General features: G+C 36.8%; 1 protein-coding gene across 1 annotated transcript; it reads right to left on the bottom strand.

Moving 5' to 3' along the window:
* Positions 1-17119: 17119 nt before the first annotated feature.
* On the bottom strand, positions 17120-22940 carry LOC146725532 (cytochrome P450 2U1-like). Its single transcript, XM_085496327.1, has 3 exons — positions 22566-22940; positions 18693-19676; positions 17120-18295 (listed from the first exon to the last, which is right to left on the bottom strand). Exons 1-3 carry the CDS (start codon positions 22912-22914, stop codon positions 18117-18119), a joined length of 1512 nt encoding a protein of 503 aa, XP_085352453.1. The 5' UTR covers positions 22915-22940; the 3' UTR covers positions 17120-18116.
* Positions 22941-23144: the final 204 nt, after the last annotated feature.

Raw genomic sequence — 23144 nt, 5'->3', positions numbered from 1 at the left:
AATTTCATTACCCTGGCTACGTGTTAAAATGGTTATGAATTCACTCTGGATAAGTACGTACATAACCGACCAATCTTGGACTTTATTTCAATATGTTGGTCAGGGTTCAGACCCTGTGTATTTTTCGGTGGGTACCGTTTAATTTCATTACCCTGGCTACGTGTTAAAATGGTTATGAATTCATTTTGGATAAGTACGTACATAACCGACCAATCTTGGACTTTATTTCAATATGTTGGTCAGGGTTCAGACCCTGTGTATTTTTCGGTGGGTACCGTTTAATTTCATTACCCTGGCTACGTGTTAAAATGGGTCTGAAGTCACTCTGGATAAGTACGTACATAACCGACCAATCTTGGACTTTATTTCAATATGTTGGTCAGGGTTCTGACCCTGTGTATTTTTCGGTGGGTACCGTTTAATTTCATTACCCTGGCTACGTGTTAAAATGGTTATGAATTCACTCTGGATAAGTACGTACATAACCGACCAATCTTGGACTTTATTTTGCATGCAGGTAAGGTACACCTACAGACATAACTGTGGACATAATTATGCTTATACATATGTACTAAAACGTTAGTTAACATTTAATATCAGGCAATGCATTGGTTCATTACCCTGGCTACGTGTTAAAATGGTTATGAATTCATTTTGGATAAGTACGTACGTAACCGACCAATCTTGGACTTTATTTCAATATGTTGGTCAGGGTTCTGACCCTGTGTATTTTTCGGTGGGTACCGTTTAATTTCATTACCCTGGCTACGTGTTAAAATGGTTATGAATTCACTCTGGATAAGTACGTACATAACCGACCAATCTTGGACTTTATTTCAATATGTTGGTCAGGGTTCAGACCCTGTGTATTTTTCGGTGGGTACCGTTTAATTTCATTACCCTGGCTACGTGTTAAAATGGTTATGAATTCATTTTGGATAAGTACGTACATAACCGACCAATCTTGGACTTTATTTCAATATGTTGGTCAGGGTTCAGACCCTGTGTATTTTTCGGTGGGTACCGTTTAATTTCATTACCCTGGCTACGTGTTAAAATGGTTATGAATTCATTTTGGATAAGTACGTACATAACCGACCAATCTTGGACTTTATTTCAATATGTTGGTCAGGGTTCAGACCCTGTGTATTTTTCGGTGGGTACCGTTTAATTTCATTACCCTGGCTACGTGTTAAAATGGTTATGAATTCATTTTGGATAAGTACGTACATAACCGACCAATCTTGGACTTTATTTCAATATGTTGGTCAGGGTTCTGACCCTGTGTATTTTTCGGTGGGTACCGTTTAATTTCATTACCCTGGCTACGTGTTAAAATGGTTATGAATTCACTCTGGATAAGTACGTACATAACCGACCAATCTTGGACTTTATTTCAATATGTTGGTCAGGGTTCAGACCCTGTGTATTTTTCGGTGGGTACCGTTTAATTTCATTACCCTGGCTACGTGTTAAAATGGTTATGAATTCACTCTGGATAAGTACGTACATAACCGACCAATCTTGGACTTTATTTTGCATGCAGGTAAGGTACACCTACAGACATAACTGTGGACATTCAGTTCTTTTTATTTAGATCATGGCAATTTTTTGGTCAGAGCGCCCTCTAGTTTTGTGGAGAATCATGTTCATTTGGAATGCTCTGATTGGATGGAAGTTCAAGCCTAGCAAGGTGTGATAGAATTGGCCTGTTATGTTCAGATTCAAATAAGCATGAACCACTAATTTGACAGGGAAGTGATACTTATAATGCAGCAAGCTGTTCTAATTGCTGTTGTGGTAGAGTTTTTCTATTTTCCTGTCAAATGCATTTATTGGTCCACTGAAAAATGAAAATAATGTTCCCTGTAACTTAGACTCTTATTGATCAAGGCATTTTAAAAATCATGGGTGTTAACTCCCCTCAAGTTATGACCCGTTGTCCCCTACAGAATAATGGTTGCATCTAATATTAAAATAAAGATGGCGGAGTATAGCGTTGATTCATCTCGTTCTACTCTGGATTACTTGGAGTCAATAAAGATCCTAGAAAGTTAGTATTTATATGCCTGTGTGTTTTTTGTTTGTTTGTTTTTTCACTGTCTTTGACTTTCCCAGTATGTTTGTTGCTGTTGACAACAATTCAGTCCTCTGCCAGGCTTCAGTCAATGTTTTTCTTCACTACCTACCCAACTCCTCGTCGGGCACTATGTAGCTGGTGTGGTATATTTATCACAGACAGTAGGGCAATTGTCACATTTAGTGCTCCAAGAAAATATTCTCTGTCCATGTGTATTTATATAAATAGATGCAGTTTCTTTGGCTTGAATAACGATCACTGGCTTCGTACATACAGGTATACTGGTTTACCTGTTTCTAGTTGAAATATAGCCAATCTTATTAACCAAGACAGTTGGACATTTGCCACATGTCACAACACTCATTTCCAAGTGCCATAGCTTGAAACAAGTAGTCAAATCTGATATTGGCTGGAGCTTTAGTTTATATGGACATGGTAAATGGCAAACTAGATGGTCAGAAAGTAATAAAAATAATCACAGCTTTACTCCACCCACCCCACTATGAAGTAAAAGGCTGTTTATAAGGCCATGTATGATGGTTTCATTTTTCTTATGGAAAACAATTTTAATTAAAAACTTCTATGCTCCTGTACCCAACCGTGGGGGTTCATCACACTAAACAACAGGTGTCACTATTACTAAGATAAATGTACTTTTTTTTCATTAAAATTACTGAATGCTTATACATATGTACTAAAACGTTAGTTAACATTTAATATCAGGCAATGCATTGGTTCATTACCCTGGCTACGTGTTAAAATGGTTATGAATTCATTTTGGATAAGTACGTACGTAACCGACCAATCTTGGACTTTATTTCAATATGTTGGTCAGGGTTCTGACCCTGTGTATTTTTCGGTGGGTACCGTTTAATTTCATTACCCTGGCTACGTGTTAAAATGGTTATGAATTCACTCTGGATAAGTACGTACATAACCGACCAATCTTGGACTTTATTTCAATATGTTGGTCAGGGTTCAGACCCTGTGTATTTTTCGGTGGGTACCGTTTAATTTCATTACCCTGGCTACGTGTTAAAATGGTTATGAATTCATTTTGGATAAGTACGTACATAACCGACCAATCTTGGACTTTATTTCAATATGTTGGTCAGGGTTCAGACCCTGTGTATTTTTCGGTGGGTACCGTTTAATTTCATTACCCTGGCTACGTGTTAAAATGGGTCTGAAGTCACTCTGGATAAGTACGTACATAACCGACCAATCTTGGACTTTATTTCAATATGTTGGTCAGGGTTCTGACCCTGTGTATTTTTCGGTGGGTACCGTTTAATTTCATTACCCTGGCTACGTGTTAAAATGGTTATGAATTCACTCTGGATAAGTACGTACATAACCGACCAATCTTGGACTTTATTTTGCATGCAGGTAAGGTACACCTACAGACATAACTGTGGACATAATTATGCTTATACATATGTACTAAAACGTTAGTTAACATTTAATATCAGGCAATGCATTGGTTCATTACCCTGGCTACGTGTTAAAATGGTTATGAATTCATTTTGGATAAGTACGTACGTAACCGACCAATCTTGGACTTTATTTCAATATGTTGGTCAGGGTTCTGACCCTGTGTATTTTTCGGTGGGTACCGTTTAATTTCATTACCCTGGCTACGTGTTAAAATGGTTATGAAGTCACTCTGGATAAGTACGTACATAACCGACCAATCTTGGACTTTAATTCAATGTGTTGGTCAGGGTTCTGACCCTGTGTATTTTTCGGTGGGTACCGTTTAATTTCACCACCCTGGCTACGTGTTAAAATGGTTATGAATTCACTCTGGATAAGTACGTACATAACCGACCAATCTTGGACTTTATTTCAATATGTTGGTCAGGGTTCAGACCCTGTGTATTTTTCGGTGGGTACCGTTTAATTTCATTACCCTGGCTACGTGTTAAAATGGGTCTGAAGTCACTCTGGATAAGTACGTACATAACCGACCAATCTTGGACTTTAATTCAATGTGTTGGTCAGGGTTTTGACCCTGTGTATTTTTCGGTGGGTACCGTTTAATTTCATTACCCTGGCTACGTGTTAAAATGGGTCTGAAGTCACTCTGGATAAGTACGTACATAACCGACCAATCTTGGACTTTATTTTGCATGCAGGTAAGGTACACCTACAGACATAACTGTGGACATTCAGTTCTTTTTATTTAGATCATGGCAATTTTTTGGTCAGAGCGCCCTCTAGTTTTGTGGAGAATCATGTTCATTTGGAATGCTCTGATTGGATGGAAGTTCAAGCCTAGCAAGGTGTGATAGAATTGGCCTGTTATGTTCAGATTCAAATAAGCATGAACCACTAATTTGACAGGGAAGTGATACTTATAATGCAGCAAGCTGTTCTAATTGCTGTTGTGGTAGAGTTTTTCTATTTTCCTGTCAAATGCATTTATTGGTCCACTGAAAAATGAAAATAATGTTCCCTGTAACTTAGACTCTTATTGATCAAGGCATTTTAAAAATCATGGGTGTTAACTCCCCTCAAGTTATGACCCGTTGTCCCCTACAGAATAATGGTTGCATCTAATATTAAAATAAAGATGGCGGAGTATAGCGTTGATTCATCTCGTTCTACTCTGGATTACTTGGAGTCAATAAAGATCCTAGAAAGTTAGTATTTATATGCCTGTGTGTTTTTTGTTTGTTTGTTTTTTCACTGTCTTTGACTTTCCCAGTATGTTTGTTGCTGTTGACAACAATTCAGTCCTCTGCCAGGCTTCAGTCAATGTTTTTCTTCACTACCTACCCAACTCCTCGTCGGGCACTATGTAGCTGGTGTGGTATATTTATCACAGACAGTAGGGCAATTGTCACATTTAGTGCTCCAAGAAAATATTCTCTGTCCATGTGTATTTATATAAATAGATGCAGTTTCTTTGGCTTGAATAACGATCACTGGCTTCGTACATACAGGTATACTGGTTTACCTGTTTCTAGTTGAAATATAGCCAATCTTATTAACCAAGACAGTTGGACATTTGCCACATGTCACAACACTCATTTCCAAGTGCCATAGCTTGAAACAAGTAGTCAAATCTGATATTGGCTGGAGCTTTAGTTTATATGGACATGGTAAATGGCAAACTAGATGGTCAGAAAGTAATAAAAATAATCACAGCTTTACTCCACCCACCCCACTATGAAGTAAAAGGCTGTTTATAAGGCCATGTATGATGGTTTCATTTTTCTTATGGAAAACAATTTTAATTAAAAACTTCTATGCTCCTGTACCCAACCGTGGGGGTTCATCACACTAAACAACAGGTGTCACTATTACTAAGATAAATGTACTTTTTTTTCATTAAAATTACTGAATGCTTATACATATGTACTAAAACGTTAGTTAACATTTAATATCAGGCAATGCATTGGTTCATTACCCTGGCTACGTGTTAAAATGGTTATGAATTCATTTTGGATAAGTACGTACGTAACCGACCAATCTTGGACTTTATTTCAATATGTTGGTCAGGGTTCTGACCCTGTGTATTTTTCGGTGGGTACCGTTTAATTTCATTACCCTGGCTACGTGTTAAAATGGTTATGAATTCACTCTGGATAAGTACGTACATAACCGACCAATCTTGGACTTTATTTCAATATGTTGGTCAGGGTTCAGACCCTGTGTATTTTTCGGTGGGTACCGTTTAATTTCATTACCCTGGCTACGTGTTAAAATGGTTATGAATTCATTTTGGATAAGTACGTACATAACCGACCAATCTTGGACTTTATTTCAATATGTTGGTCAGGGTTCAGACCCTGTGTATTTTTCGGTGGGTACCGTTTAATTTCATTACCCTGGCTACGTGTTAAAATGGGTCTGAAGTCACTCTGGATAAGTACGTACATAACCGACCAATCTTGGACTTTATTTCAATATGTTGGTCAGGGTTCTGACCCTGTGTATTTTTCGGTGGGTACCGTTTAATTTCATTACCCTGGCTACGTGTTAAAATGGTTATGAATTCACTCTGGATAAGTACGTACATAACCGACCAATCTTGGACTTTATTTTGCATGCAGGTAAGGTACACCTACAGACATAACTGTGGACATAATTATGCTTATACATATGTACTAAAACGTTAGTTAACATTTAATATCAGGCAATGCATTGGTTCATTACCCTGGCTACGTGTTAAAATGGTTATGAATTCATTTTGGATAAGTACGTACGTAACCGACCAATCTTGGACTTTATTTCAATATGTTGGTCAGGGTTCTGACCCTGTGTATTTTTCGGTGGGTACCGTTTAATTTCATTACCCTGGCTACGTGTTAAAATGGTTATGAAGTCACTCTGGATAAGTACGTACATAACCGACCAATCTTGGACTTTAATTCAATGTGTTGGTCAGGGTTCTGACCCTGTGTATTTTTCGGTGGGTACCGTTTAATTTCACCACCCTGGCTACGTGTTAAAATGGTTATGAATTCACTCTGGATAAGTACGTACATAACCGACCAATCTTGGACTTTATTTCAATATGTTGGTCAGGGTTCAGACCCTGTGTATTTTTCGGTGGGTACCGTTTAATTTCATTACCCTGGCTACGTGTTAAAATGGGTCTGAAGTCACTCTGGATAAGTACGTACATAACCGACCAATCTTGGACTTTAATTCAATGTGTTGGTCAGGGTTCTGACCCTGTGTATTTTTCGGTGGGTACCGTTTAATTTCATTACCCTGGCTACGTGTTAAAATGGTTATGAATTCATTTTGGATAAGTACGTACATAACCGACCAATCTTAGACTTTATTTCAATGTGTTGGTCAGGGTTTTGACCCTGTGTATTTTTCGGTGGGTACCGTTTAATTTCATTACCCTGGCTACGTGTTAAAATGGGTCTGAAGTCACTCTGGATAAGTACGTACATAACCGACCAATCTTGGACTTTATTTTGCATGCAGGTAAGGTACACCTACAGACATAACTGTGGACATTCAGTTCTTTTTATTTAGATCATGGCAATTTTTTGGTCAGAGCGCCCTCTAGTTTTGTGGAGAATCATGTTCATTTGGAATGCTCTGATTGGATGGAAGTTCAAGCCTAGCAAGGTGTGATAGAATTGGCCTGTTATGTTCAGATTCAAATAAGCATGAACCACTAATTTGACAGGGAAGTGATACTTATAATGCAGCAAGCTGTTCTAATTGCTGTTGTGGTAGAGTTTTTCTATTTTCCTGTCAAATGCATTTATTGGTCCACTGAAAAATGAAAATAATGTTCCCTGTAACTTAGACTCTTATTGATCAAGGCATTTTAAAAATCATGGGTGTTAACTCCCCTCAAGTTATGACCCGTTGTCCCCTACAGAATAATGGTTGCATCTAATATTAAAATAAAGATGGCGGAGTATAGCGTTGATTCATCTCGTTCTACTCTGGATTACTTGGAGTCAATAAAGATCCTAGAAAGTTAGTATTTATATGCCTGTGTGTTTTTTGTTTGTTTGTTTTTTCACTGTCTTTGACTTTCCCAGTATGTTTGTTGCTGTTGACAACAATTCAGTCCTCTGCCAGGCTTCAGTCAATGTTTTTCTTCACTACCTACCCAACTCCTCGTCGGGCACTATGTAGCTGGTGTGGTATATTTATCACAGACAGTAGGGCAATTGTCACATTTAGTGCTCCAAGAAAATATTCTCTGTCCATGTGTATTTATATAAATAGATGCAGTTTCTTTGGCTTGAATAACGATCACTGGCTTCGTACATACAGGTATACTGGTTTACCTGTTTCTAGTTGAAATATAGCCAATCTTATTAACCAAGACAGTTGGACATTTGCCACATGTCACAACACTCATTTCCAAGTGCCATAGCTTGAAACAAGTAGTCAAATCTGATATTGGCTGGAGCTTTAGTTTATATGGACATGGTAAATGGCAAACTAGATGGTCAGAAAGTAATAAAAATAATCACAGCTTTACTCCACCCACCCCACTATGAAGTAAAAGGCTGTTTATAAGGCCATGTATGATGGTTTCATTTTTCTTATGGAAAACAATTTTAATTAAAAACTTCTATGCTCCTGTACCCAACCGTGGGGGTTCATCACACTAAACAACAGGTGTCACTATTACTAAGATAAATGTACTTTTTTTTCATTAAAATTACTGAATGCTTATACATATGTACTAAAACGTTAGTTAACATTTAATATCAGGCAATGCATTGGTTCATTACCCTGGCTACGTGTTAAAATGGTTATGAATTCATTTTGGATAAGTACGTACGTAACCGACCAATCTTGGACTTTATTTCAATATGTTGGTCAGGGTTCTGACCCTGTGTATTTTTCGGTGGGTACCGTTTAATTTCATTACCCTGGCTACGTGTTAAAATGGTTATGAATTCACTCTGGATAAGTACGTACATAACCGACCAATCTTGGACTTTATTTCAATATGTTGGTCAGGGTTCAGACCCTGTGTATTTTTCGGTGGGTACCGTTTAATTTCATTACCCTGGCTACGTGTTAAAATGGTTATGAATTCATTTTGGATAAGTACGTACATAACCGACCAATCTTGGACTTTATTTCAATATGTTGGTCAGGGTTCAGACCCTGTGTATTTTTCGGTGGGTACCGTTTAATTTCATTACCCTGGCTACGTGTTAAAATGGGTCTGAAGTCACTCTGGATAAGTACGTACATAACCGACCAATCTTGGACTTTATTTCAATATGTTGGTCAGGGTTCTGACCCTGTGTATTTTTCGGTGGGTACCGTTTAATTTCATTACCCTGGCTACGTGTTAAAATGGTTATGAATTCACTCTGGATAAGTACGTACATAACCGACCAATCTTGGACTTTATTTTGCATGCAGGTAAGGTACACCTACAGACATAACTGTGGACATAATTATGCTTATACATATGTACTAAAACGTTAGTTAACATTTAATATCAGGCAATGCATTGGTTCATTACCCTGGCTACGTGTTAAAATGGTTATGAATTCATTTTGGATAAGTACGTACGTAACCGACCAATCTTGGACTTTATTTCAATATGTTGGTCAGGGTTCTGACCCTGTGTATTTTTCGGTGGGTACCGTTTAATTTCATTACCCTGGCTACGTGTTAAAATGGTTATGAATTCACTCTGGATAAGTACGTACATAACCGACCAATCTTGGACTTTATTTCAATATGTTGGTCAGGGTTCAGACCCTGTGTATTTTTCGGTGGGTACCGTTTAATTTCATTACCCTGGCTACGTGTTAAAATGGTTATGAATTCATTTTGGATAAGTACGTACATAACCGACCAATCTTGGACTTTATTTCAATATGTTGGTCAGGGTTCAGACCCTGTGTATTTTTCGGTGGGTACCGTTTAATTTCATTACCCTGGCTACGTGTTAAAATGGGTCTGAAGTCACTCTGGATAAGTACGTACATAACCGACCAATCTTGGACTTTATTTCAATATGTTGGTCAGGGTTCTGACCCTGTGTATTTTTCGGTGGGTACCGTTTAATTTCATTACCCTGGCTACGTGTTAAAATGGTTATGAATTCACTCTGGATAAGTACGTACATAACCGACCAATCTTGGACTTTATTTTGCATGCAGGTAAGGTACACCTACAGACATAACTGTGGACATTCAGTTCTTTTTATTTAGATCATGGCAATTTTTTGGTCAGAGCGCCCTCTAGTTTTGTGGAGAATCATGTTCATTTGGAATGCTCTGATTGGATGGAAGTTCAAGCCTAGCAAGGTGTGATAGAATTGGCCTGTTATGTTCAGATTCAAATAAGCATGAACCACTAATTTGACAGGGAAGTGATACTTATAATGCAGCAAGCTGTTCTAATTGCTGTTGTGGTAGAGTTTTTCTATTTTCCTGTCAAATGCATTTATTGGTCCACTGAAAAATGAAAATAATGTTCCCTGTAACTTAGACTCTTATTGATCAAGGCATTTTAAAAATCATGGGTGTTAACTCCCCTCAAGTTATGACCCGTTGTCCCCTACAGAATAATGGTTGCATCTAATATTAAAATAAAGATGGCGGAGTATAGCGTTGATTCATCTCGTTCTACTCTGGATTACTTGGAGTCAATAAAGATCCTAGAAAGTTAGTATTTATATGCCTGTGTGTTTTTTGTTTGTTTGTTTTTTCACTGTCTTTGACTTTCCCAGTATGTTTGTTGCTGTTGACAACAATTCAGTCCTCTGCCAGGCTTCAGTCAATGTTTTTCTTCACTACCTACCCAACTCCTCGTCGGGCACTATGTAGCTGGTGTGGTATATTTATCACAGACAGTAGGGCAATTGTCACATTTAGTGCTCCAAGAAAATATTCTCTGTCCATGTGTATTTATATAAATAGATGCAGTTTCTTTGGCTTGAATAACGATCACTGGCTTCGTACATACAGGTATACTGGTTTACCTGTTTCTAGTTGAAATATAGCCAATCTTATTAACCAAGACAGTTGGACATTTGCCACATGTCACAACACTCATTTCCAAGTGCCATAGCTTGAAACAAGTAGTCAAATCTGATATTGGCTGGAGCTTTAGTTTATATGGACATGGTAAATGGCAAACTAGATGGTCAGAAAGTAATAAAAATAATCACAGCTTTACTCCACCCACCCCACTATGAAGTAAAAGGCTGTTTATAAGGCCATGTATGATGGTTTCATTTTTCTTATGGAAAACAATTTTAATTAAAAACTTCTATGCTCCTGTACCCAACCGTGGGGGTTCATCACACTAAACAACAGGTGTCACTATTACTAAGATAAATGTACTTTTTTTTCATTAAAATTACTGAATGCTTATACATATGTACTAAAACGTTAGTTAACATTTAATATCAGGCAATGCATTGGTTCATTACCCTGGCTACGTGTTAAAATGGTTATGAATTCATTTTGGATAAGTACGTACGTAACCGACCAATCTTGGACTTTATTTCAATATGTTGGTCAGGGTTCTGACCCTGTGTATTTTTCGGTGGGTACCGTTTAATTTCATTACCCTGGCTACGTGTTAAAATGGTTATGAATTCACTCTGGATAAGTACGTACATAACCGACCAATCTTGGACTTTATTTCAATATGTTGGTCAGGGTTCAGACCCTGTGTATTTTTCGGTGGGTACCGTTTAATTTCATTACCCTGGCTACGTGTTAAAATGGTTATGAATTCATTTTGGATAAGTACGTACATAACCGACCAATCTTGGACTTTATTTCAATATGTTGGTCAGGGTTCAGACCCTGTGTATTTTTCGGTGGGTACCGTTTAATTTCATTACCCTGGCTACGTGTTAAAATGGTTATGAATTCATTTTGGATAAGTACGTACATAACCGACCAATCTTGGACTTTATTTCAATATGTTGGTCAGGGTTCAGACCCTGTGTATTTTTCGGTGGGTACCGTTTAATTTCATTACCCTGGCTACGTGTTAAAATGGGTCTGAAGTCACTCTGGATAAGTACGTACATAACCGACCAATCTTGGACTTTATTTCAATATGTTGGTCAGGGTTCTGACCCTGTGTATTTTTCGGTGGGTACCGTTTAATTTCATTACCCTGGCTACGTGTTAAAATGGTTATGAATTCACTCTGGATAAGTACGTACATAACCGACCAATCTTGGACTTTATTTTGCATGCAGGTAAGGTACACCTACAGACATAACTGTGGACATAATTATGCTTATACATATGTACTAAAACGTTAGTTAACATTTAATATCAGGCAATGCATTGGTTCATTACCCTGGCTACGTGTTAAAATGGTTATGAATTCATTTTGGATAAGTACGTACGTAACCGACCAATCTTGGACTTTATTTCAATATGTTGGTCAGGGTTCTGACCCTGTGTATTTTTCGGTGGGTACCGTTTAATTTCATTACCCTGGCTACGTGTTAAAATGGTTATGAATTCACTCTGGATAAGTACGTACATAACCGACCAATCTTGGACTTTATTTCAATATGTTGGTCAGGGTTCAGACCCTGTGTATTTTTCGGTGGGTACCGTTTAATTTCATTACCCTGGCTACGTGTTAAAATGGTTATGAATTCATTTTGGATAAGTACGTACATAACCGACCAATCTTGGACTTTATTTCAATATGTTGGTCAGGGTTCAGACCCTGTGTATTTTTCGGTGGGTACCGTTTAATTTCATTACCCTGGCTACGTGTTAAAATGGGTCTGAAGTCACTCTGGATAAGTACGTACATAACCGACCAATCTTGGACTTTATTTCAATATGTTGGTCAGGGTTCTGACCCTGTGTATTTTTCGGTGGGTACCGTTTAATTTCATTACCCTGGCTACGTGTTAAAATGGTTATGAATTCACTCTGGATAAGTACGTACATAACCGACCAATCTTGGACTTTATTTTGCATGCAGGTAAGGTACACCTACAGACATAACTGTGGACATTCAGTTCTTTTTATTTAGATCATGGCAATTTTTTGGTCAGAGCGCCCTCTAGTTTTGTGGAGAATCATGTTCATTTGGAATGCTCTGATTGGATGGAAGTTCAAGCCTAGCAAGGTGTGATAGAATTGGCCTGTTATGTTCAGATTCAAATAAGCATGAACCACTAATTTGACAGGGAAGTGATACTTATAATGCAGCAAGCTGTTCTAATTGCTGTTGTGGTAGAGTTTTTCTATTTTCCTGTCAAATGCATTTATTGGTCCACTGAAAAATGAAAATAATGTTCCCTGTAACTTAGACTCTTATTGATCAAGGCATTTTAAAAATCATGGGTGTTAACTCCCCTCAAGTTATGACCCGTTGTCCCCTACAGAATAATGGTTGCATCTAATATTAAAATAAAGATGGCGGAGTATAGCGTTGATTCATCTCGTTCTACTCTGGATTACTTGGAGTCAATAAAGATCCTAGAAAGTTAGTATTTATATGCCTGTGTGTTTTTTGTTTGTTTGTTTTTTCACTGTCTTTGACTTTCCCAGTATGTTTGTTGCTGTTGACAACAATTCAGTCCTCTGCCAGGCTTCAGTCAATGTTTTTCTTCACTACCTACCCAACTCCTCGTCGGGCACTATGTAGCTGGTGTGGTATATTTATCACAGACAGTAGGGCAATTGTCACATTTAGTGCTCCAAGAAAATATTCTCTGTCCATGTGTATTTATATAAATAGATGCAGTTTCTTTGGCTTGAATAACGATCACTGGCTTCGTACATACAGGTATACTGGTTTACCTGTTTCTAGTTGAAATATAGCCAATCTTATTAACCAAGACAGTTGGACATTTGCCACATGTCACAACACTCATTTCCAAGTGCCATAGCTTGAAACAAGTAGTCAAATCTGATATTGGCTGGAGCTTTAGTTTATATGGACATGGTAAATGGCAAACTAGATGGTCAGAAAGTAATAAAAATAATCACAGCTTTACTCCACCCACCCCACTATGAAGTAAAAGGCTGTTTATAAGGCCATGTATGATGGTTTCATTTTTCTTATGGAAAACAATTTTAATTAAAAACTTCTATGCTCCTGTACCCAACCGTGGGGGTTCATCACACTAAACAACAGGTGTCACTATTACTAAGATAAATGTACTTTTTTTTCATTAAAATTACTGAATGCTTATACATATGTACTAAAACGTTAGTTAACATTTAATATCAGGCAATGCATTGGTTCATTACCCTGGCTACGTGTTAAAATGGTTATGAATTCATTTTGGATAAGTACGTACGTAACCGACCAATCTTGGACTTTATTTCAATATGTTGGTCAGGGTTCTGACCCTGTGTATTTTTCGGTGGGTACCGTTTAATTTCATTACCCTGGCTACGTGTTAAAATGGTTATGAATTCACTCTGGATAAGTACGTACATAACCGACCAATCTTGGACTTTATTTCAATATGTTGGTCAGGGTTCAGACCCTGTGTATTTTTCGGTGGGTACCGTTTAATTTCATTACCCTGGCTACGTGTTAAAATGGTTATGAATTCATTTTGGATAAGTACGTACATAACCGACCAATCTTGGACTTTATTTCAATATGTTGGTCAGGGTTCAGACCCTGTGTATTTTTCGGTGGGTACCGTTTAATTTCATTACCCTGGCTACGTGTTAAAATGGGTCTGAAGTCACTCTGGATAAGTACGTACATAACCGACCAATCTTGGACTTTATTTCAATATGTTGGTCAGGGTTCTGACCCTGTGTATTTTTCGGTGGGTACCGTTTAATTTCATTACCCTGGCTACGTGTTAAAATGGTTATGAATTCATTTTGGATAAGTACGTACATAACCGACCAATCTTGGACTTTATATTTCAATGTGTTGGTCAGGGTTCTGACCCTGTGTATTTTTCGGTGGGTACCGTTTAATTTCATTACCCTGGCTACGTGTTAAAATGGTTATGAATTCATTTTGGATAAGTACGTACATAACCGACCAATCTTGGACTTTATTTCAATATGTTGGTCAGGGTTCAGACCCTGTGTATTTTTCGGTGGGTACCGTTTAATTTCATTACCCTGGCTACGTGTTAAAATGGTTATGAATTCATTTTGGATAAGTACGTACATAACCGACCAATCTTGGACTTTATTTCAATATGTTGGTCAGGGTTCAGACCCTGTGTATTTTTCGGTGGGTACCGTTTAATTTCATTACCCTGGCTACGTGTTAAAATGGTTATGAATTCATTTTGGATAAGTACGTACATAACCGACCAATCTTGGACTTTATTTCAATATGTTGGTCAGGGTTCTGACCCTGTGTATTTTTCGGTGGGTACCGTTTAATTTCATTACCCTGGCTACGTGTTAAAATGGTTATGAATTCACTCTGGATAAGTACGTACATAACCGACCAATCTTGGACTTTATTTCAATATGTTGGTCAGGGTTCAGACCCTGTGTATTTTTCGGTGGGTACCGTTTAATTTCATTACCCTGGCTACGTGTTAAAATGGTTATGAATTCATTTTGGATAAGTTACGTACATAACCGACCAATCTTGGACTTTATTTCAATATGTTGGTCAGGGTTCTGACCCTGTGTATTTTTCGGTGGGTACCGTTTAATTTCATTACCCTGGCTACGTGTTAAAATGGTTATGAATTCACTCTGGATAAGTACGTACATAACCGACCAATCTTGGACTTTATTTCAATATGTTGGTCAGGGTTCTGACCCTGTGTATTTTTCGGTGGGTACCGTTTAATTTCATTACCCTGGCTACGTGTTAAAATGGTTATGAATTCATTTTGGATAAGTACGTACATAACCGACCAATCTTGGACTTTATTTCAATATGTTGGTCAGGGTTCAGACCCTGTGTATTTTTCGGTGGGTACCGTTTAATTTCATTACCCTGGCTACGTGTTAAAATGGTTATGAATTCATTTTGGATAAGTACGTACATAACCGACCAATCTTGGACTTTATTTCAATATGTTGGTCAGGGTTCTGACCCTGTGTATTTTTCGGTGGGTACCGTTTAATTTCATTACCCTGGCTACGTGTTAAAATGGTTATGAATTCACTCTGGATAAGTACGTACATAACCGACCAATCTTGGACTTTATTTCAATATGTTGGTCAGGGTTCAGACCCTGTGTATTTTTCGGTGGGTACCGTTTAATTTCATTACCCTGGCTACGTGTTAAAATGGTTATGAATTCACTCTGGATAAGTACGTACATAACCGACCAATCTTGGACTTTATTTTGCATGCAGGTAAGGTACACCTACAGACATAACTGTGGACATTCAGTTCATTTTATTTAGATCATGGCAATTTTTTGGTCAGAGCGCCCTCTAGTTTTGTGGAGAATCATGTTCATTTGGAATGCTCTGATTGGATGGAAGTTCAAGCCTAGCAAGGTGTGATAGAATTGGCCTGTTATGTTCAGATTCAAATAAGCATGAACCACTAATTTGACAGGGAAGTGATACTTATAATGCAGCAAGCTGTTCTAATTGCTGTTGTGGTAGAGTTTTTCTATTTTCCTGTCAAATGCATTTATTGGTCCACTGAAAAATGAAAATAATGTTCCCTGTAACTTAGACTCTTATTGATCAAGGCATTTTAAAAATCATGGGTGTTAACTCCCCTCAAGTTATGACCCGTTGTCCCCTACAGAATAATGGTTGCATCTAATATTAAAATAAAGATGGCGGAGTATAGCGTTGATTCATCTCGTTCTACTCTGGATTACTTGGAGTCAATAAAGATCCTAGAAAGTTAGTATTTATATGCCTGTGTGTTTTTTGTTTGTTTGTTTTTTCACTGTCTTTGACTTTCCCAGTATGTTTGTTGCTGTTGACAACAATTCAGTCCTCTGCCAGGCTTCAGTCAATGTTTTTCTTCACTACCTACCCAACTCCTCGTCGGGCACTATGTAGCTGGTGTGGTATATTTATCACAGACAGTAGGGCAATTGTCACATTTAGTGCTCCAAGAAAATATTCTCTGTCCATGTGTATTTATATAAATAGATGCAGTTTCTTTGGCTTGAATAACGATCACTGGCTTCGTACATACAGGTATACTGGTTTACCTGTTTCTAGTTGAAATATAGCCAATCTTATTAACCAAGACAGTTGGACATTTGCCACATGTCACAACACTCATTTCCAAGTGCCATAGCTTGAAACAAGTAGTCAAATCTGATATTGGCTGGAGCTTTAGTTTATATGGACATGGTAAATGGCAAACTAGATGGTCAGAAAGTAATAAAAATAATCACAGCTTTACTCCACCCACCCCACTATGAAGTAAAAGGCTGTTTATAAGGCCATGTATGATGGTTTCATTTTTCTTATGGAAAACAATTTTAATTAAAAACTTCTATGCTCCTGTACCCAACCGTGGGGGTTCATCACACTAAACAACAGGTGTCACTATTACTAAGATAAATGTACTTTTTTTTCATTAAAATTACTGATATATATATATATATATATATATATATATATATATATATATATATATATATATATATTATATGGAATGTACAGTAAGATCACTAAAAACTAAAGACAATAAAAAATGATTAACAATAAAAAGTGAAAACAAATTACAAAATTAAACACACGAAAGTACATTACATTTACAATTATGCTCCTACTACGGGGTGATGCGGTCTTATTTAAAGTTTAAACGTACAATGAGTATGCTATGTCGACAACATGTTTGTTTTTATAAATTTGGCCAATGAAATATTCATTGCAATGTTTTTATTTCCCATTATAATTATCAATTTGTTCTCTTTTGTCAAATTTGTGTAATTATTTATTTGCTTTCCGGTTTCAATATAATGTCTAACCATTTACAATGATTATAAGGTACATGAACTAATGATATTGCCTTGACAATTTACCAAGTAATGTATGAGGTCATTACAAACTCTCTTTCTCATTCTAGCTAAGTGCTTAAATATTGTAATTATATAGTTTTACTAACCATATACCGGTATTCTATATTTATTTTATATTTAAAATGGTTCAATGAATGTATTCGTCCAGAACATAATTCCGAATTTCATTATTGATATTCGTATATTAAACTCCAATAACATCATACTGGATAAAGAGTCGATTTTACGTCGATAGTCCATCAAGCATACATCGAGCATAGGACCAACACTGAACGTCATACTTATACAATTTACGGGCTTCAAGTACGCTTTATATGTTTTGTCGACTACGTCAATAACGCTACAGACACCGTCGAACGTTCACCTGTAAACACTTGGAATTAAATCAAATGGATACTTGGAGGGTTGTCATAGTTGTTTTATAACAATCAACTGCGAACGAGGACGACACAATGGCGGATAAATCTGACATGTTCCAGAAACCTGCAAATTGTTCACTTCAAGGATTTTTAGATGATTTAACAAAGATCGGGTAATTGCAATGTCAAATAAACAATAGTTTGTTTAACATACACGACACGTGTAACAAGGAACAATTTTACGTTTGAAACTTTCACGCAAAAAAACATGCTTTTATCGCTTAATTGCCCGCAGTTTGTATCTCGGCGGCTGCAATGTCAGGTGCATCCTGGCCTCTATCGGCGGTAAAGGATATTTCTCGTCTATCACCAAATTATATTTCTGCACAATAGACGATAGTATGAGAAATAACTTCATTTTTGCGAGTTGCTCCCCCAAACAAACACGAGAACCTATAAATAAAAAATATAGATTGGAAAGGAGTAAAGTGACAAAGCAGGCTCTAGATGTTTCCTCTACAGTTACCAATGATATATCAATGCTGAGAAATTATTTATTTATTGAATAGACGATATAGTATATAATGTGTGAAGCTTAGGGTGTTTTTTTACTTTTTAAAACGAAATCCCAGAAATGTTCCTCATGTTGGGTTGTTACGGATAAACTATCCGTAGGGATTTTCATTCAATAGAAACAGTGATCCACGCCTAATGAGATCATGGACAACACACAAAAACACTACATTACGAAGACGAAAAAATTATTGGCGTTACGTACGTGATAATTTGAGTTTTATGTTGAAGTAGCCAAGTATACTTGGTTAATATTGCATTATTAAAATTCACTCACCTGAACCAAATGGAATGAATACATCAGGTCTGACGAATTTACCATGTGAATCCAGAAACCTGTCTGGGTTGAACTGATCCGGATTAGACCACCGGATTGGATCGTGCAATACACTATATATGTTAGGCCACACAAAAGTATCTTTAGGAATGTCGTAACCAGAAACAGTTGTATCACATGCAGTCCATCGCGGAATAGACAGCGGAACTGTACTCGCCATTCGAAGTATTTCAGTAATCGTGGCTTCGGTATAGGGTAGATTTGGTTTGTCACATACTTTTGGAGAACGATTTCGACCAACGATGGTATCTAACTCATCTTGGATTTTTGACTGCACGTTCGGGTTTTTCACAAGGAACAGCAACCCCCACAACAATGTTGTAGTTGTTGTTTCTGTTCCAGCGCCAAATGTGTCAAGAATTAGACCGTATATTTGATAATACTTGAAGTTTAATCCACGATCTCCCATACTCTCATTGGGGTATTGTTGATTCCATTCTTTTTCCATCTTCAAAAATGCATCAATTAAATCTCTTAGATTATTTGGATCATATGTCTGATCGTGTTCTTTGATGAATGGTTCAATGAGTTCATAAATTAGGGTGTTGTTCCGAGTTTGTTTTGGTCCCAAGAATATATCTAACAGTCGGCCAGAACCGGGAAACAGAAAACCTATCCCGAAATATGTAGGAGCGAGGTTGAACAAAGTGTCGAGACAATTCATACATTTCACAAAACGTTCATCAGTGTAATCAAACCGCTCACCAATTGTAATAGAGCAAATTACATTGTATACAGAATTGGTCACGTGAGCTATAGGATCAAATGGTCCACCATGGTGGTCTTCAAACTCGATCAGAAGATGTTGAACTTCGTCTAAGATTCTTTCCTGCATTACCGACTTGCCCATTCCAAATGTACGCAATGCACTGATGAACATTTTACGTTTGAATTTCCAGGGCTTCCCATTCGCCAATACCACCCCTACAAGTAAAAGAAATGAATAAGCACAACATAAATTACCTTTCTGATTCAGTTTAACCTTCATTCAACTATCGAGCAATCCTGCCAAATACATGTTATTGAACATAACGATGATATGTTGATATTTTTCAATTTAAACCAAAAACTATATTCATCTAAAATGTCAATTGCACGATCACTATAACAGTGTTCCAATGTTTTCATACTCAAAAGCAGTGCAAATGTGCATGAAATATTCAATACATGAAAGAAGTCTATATTGTCTATATTTTGTTCAATACTATCGTTGTATCTAGTGCGGTGGTACATATATTTGCTAGTTGCAACAACTTGGTAACTATTGTGCAGGGGCGAACTATTTAGAGTTGGTATATATGAGTATAAACACTAGCGAGACTGGCCACTTTCACTCTAATGCGAGAACGCAAGAAAGAGAAATACATTTCTTGTATTCGTGTTTGATACTTTTATTTTTTATTTTATTTTCACGAATTACCCAGTTTACAATTGATTATAACGCTAGGCGCGTTTGAGGGCTTAAAAGGCTATAAAAAGACGCATCATAGTACCATTTCTTGAAAGATGTTGAGACCTTTTTGTCCCAGCCTAACCATTTCGATCACAGGGATGTCAAGTACTATCAATTGTATGTATTTCAAAACATGTCCCTTCAATAACACTATCTCAAACGCTATTATGGAGAATCCCCTCGTAAACTTATTAAAACTAGAATGAAAAAAACACACCCATTAATCAAAAATTACAAATCAGATACTTTACAGAACATACCTCCCCCAATAATAATCTAAACTAAGTTTGGCATTAAATAAAATCATTATTTTTTTCAGGCTTTTTCGAACACCAGCACTGGGTACGAATGTTTTACGGAGTTGTAGTTGTCATTATTTTTAAACATTAAATTGATAAATTTAGCGTACATTTTAACAATTTAAAGTTAACTGTTCTATTTGTGTGCAAAGGTTGGTCCCTCGATTACTTACAGAGTTCATTGTTCATCACAAATCTGAGGTTGATTATGCAAATGAGGCTGTTGTGTTGTATTTGTTGACACTATATTTGTGAGCTAAGTAAAGTTTGATTATTGAGGGCGCCATTTAATTTGTATTACACATAATTATTGATATTGTAGACATTGATATAAACAGGATTTATTAAGGATATTTGCATAATTCCCATGAGACTTAGCACTGAGAAGTCAGTTTAGGTTAGTAACATCATTGGACTCATCTGAAAAACATCTTTCTTTCACCTCTTTGACTTCCAAATTTTCAAAAACAAGGTCAAACAAGGCTAATCTAAATCTGTATACATTGTTTTGACATGTACAAATTATATATAATGGTATATAACAGAAATGTTTACAAATATTGGTGGAGCAATTGGATTTAATGTTTGAAAACAAATACACCAATGAAGAATATACACAAATTGTTTTCAAGACGATATAAAACACCCCCTGATGAGTACCCTAACCTTGACTGCCTTGATTTCACAAGGGTTAATGCCCCTACACCAATCTCTCAAATTCAGAATGTTAAAGAATAGAACAACCACTCCATTAATGTATTTGATTCAGACAAGAGTGGCAATCGTACACCAGCTGCAAACATCAGACACCGGGATAGAGAATGTCAAAAAAGGTCAAATCAAGCTGACTTTCAAGAACAATCATTAAGAGCTCCCAGTTCCCCGTCATCTGTACTGAATTTGAGGCCCTTACAACAAAGATTGCTCGACTCATCAAAACAATAACAAGAAACACATGTACAGCAGCTAATGGTATATCGTCGTATGCCTGATTATACAAAGCCTCTGTGAAGAGGATCTAACGAAGTAGGGAAGTGTGCTAAATAAATATGATGAATGTCCACTAAACAGTTCTCATTTGATTATTTTGATGTCAGAATTAAAACAAAGATAGACACAATGTCACTTATCCATGGATAAATTGTGGAGTTGCTGCAATATTTTTTTAAATGGTGTTTTGACGTCCGTTAAGGATATTCTAAAAATATTTCACATTTTGCTGTGTGATTTATTAATTATATGAAATACATGCAAATATGCTAATTTAGTCATAATATAATGCGGTTTGTTAATTTTGTCTGTTTTACGTATATACGCATGATATCGCCATGAAATGTTCATCGAAAATTGATAGATATAAATAAAATTCTAAAAATAATTGTTTAATTTTTGCCAAAAAAAAAATGTACTGAATCCTTAATGAGACAGTAACTAGTAATATAGTAATACTATGCTATGGTTTTGCTATGAGTGTTTTACCCCAAATATTATAGTTTTATCTTTGCACGACTCTCTGTGCCGGATAAAGGACAGTTTTTTTTTTCAAATGAAGGCATAATTTGCTATTTATGTATATTTAAGACTATTAAATTATTATAGTCGGTTTATTTGTGGCCACGTGGTTATACACTCTGAATATGCGTGTATGTCGTTCTCGGGTAAATGGTGTTAAAACTACACAATTTATCGTTTGAAACCCCTGTATCGTAGCCATGAACAGGCAATATATGTATGATATTACAAACAAAAACGCTTATCCGACTACAATTTTGCACATAGAAGAAAATTAGAGCTCCATAACACGACTCGAATTTTCAGTGACGTCATGAACACGTGTGTTTTCGAATGTAAATATAAATTAAGGACCTTTAAAAGAACTACATATAGCTGTGACGCCAGATAGTGCTGAGTCGAGTTCATTTTACATTTCATAAAATAATTAAGGTTGGTGTTGGAAAATAGTTTTGTGGTGTATATACACGATACATGAAATAATCAATACTTGCCACCAATCAGCTTAAGTAATTACGAATCAACTTACACTGTAAATACAAATCTTACCGGTATTTAACGTTCCTAATTTGACAGGCAACTGTGGTCTTTCTGAAAAGCTGTCAGAGTTTTTCACCAGGGCTTCGTGTATCGTCTCATAGCTATTCAGCACGACAATGAGTTGTTGACCAAGATACAAGGAAAATACATCACCGTATTTACCAGCCAGGCTGCGTAGTGTCTGAAAGGTGGTCGGATTGGCTAAACCAATCAGATTTTGAATTAACAGAAGGCCTCGAGGACCCGGCGGAAGATTAGTATGTTTTGTGTTTTGTAGACGTTGTATCATCCAATATATACATATAAAGACGACCACAGTCACTAAGATCATTTGAATATCGAATAAATCCTGCAGCATTGTAGTCAACTTTTCAAACACGACCATTTTGAAATTGGGCATATATCAACCCGGAACAATGCATATACGACTAATAGACGATTACCACACGCAACATGGCATTGAATATACACCGAAGACAATATAAAGCTGGCACGCAATAACTTCATGCAATAGAAGCTGGCACGCAATAACTTCATGCAACAGAAGCTGGCACGCAATAACTTCATGCAATAGAAGCTGGCACGCAA

This window comes from Saccoglossus kowalevskii, unplaced genomic scaffold (assembly GCF_978046115.1).
Source record: "Saccoglossus kowalevskii unplaced genomic scaffold, keSacKowa6.1 SCAFFOLD_144, whole genome shotgun sequence".
In the NCBI taxonomy this organism is placed as follows: Eukaryota; Metazoa; Hemichordata; class Enteropneusta; family Harrimaniidae; genus Saccoglossus; species Saccoglossus kowalevskii.
Note: the sequence above shows the minus strand (reverse complement) of the source record. Positions and strands in the feature narration are given on the sequence as shown.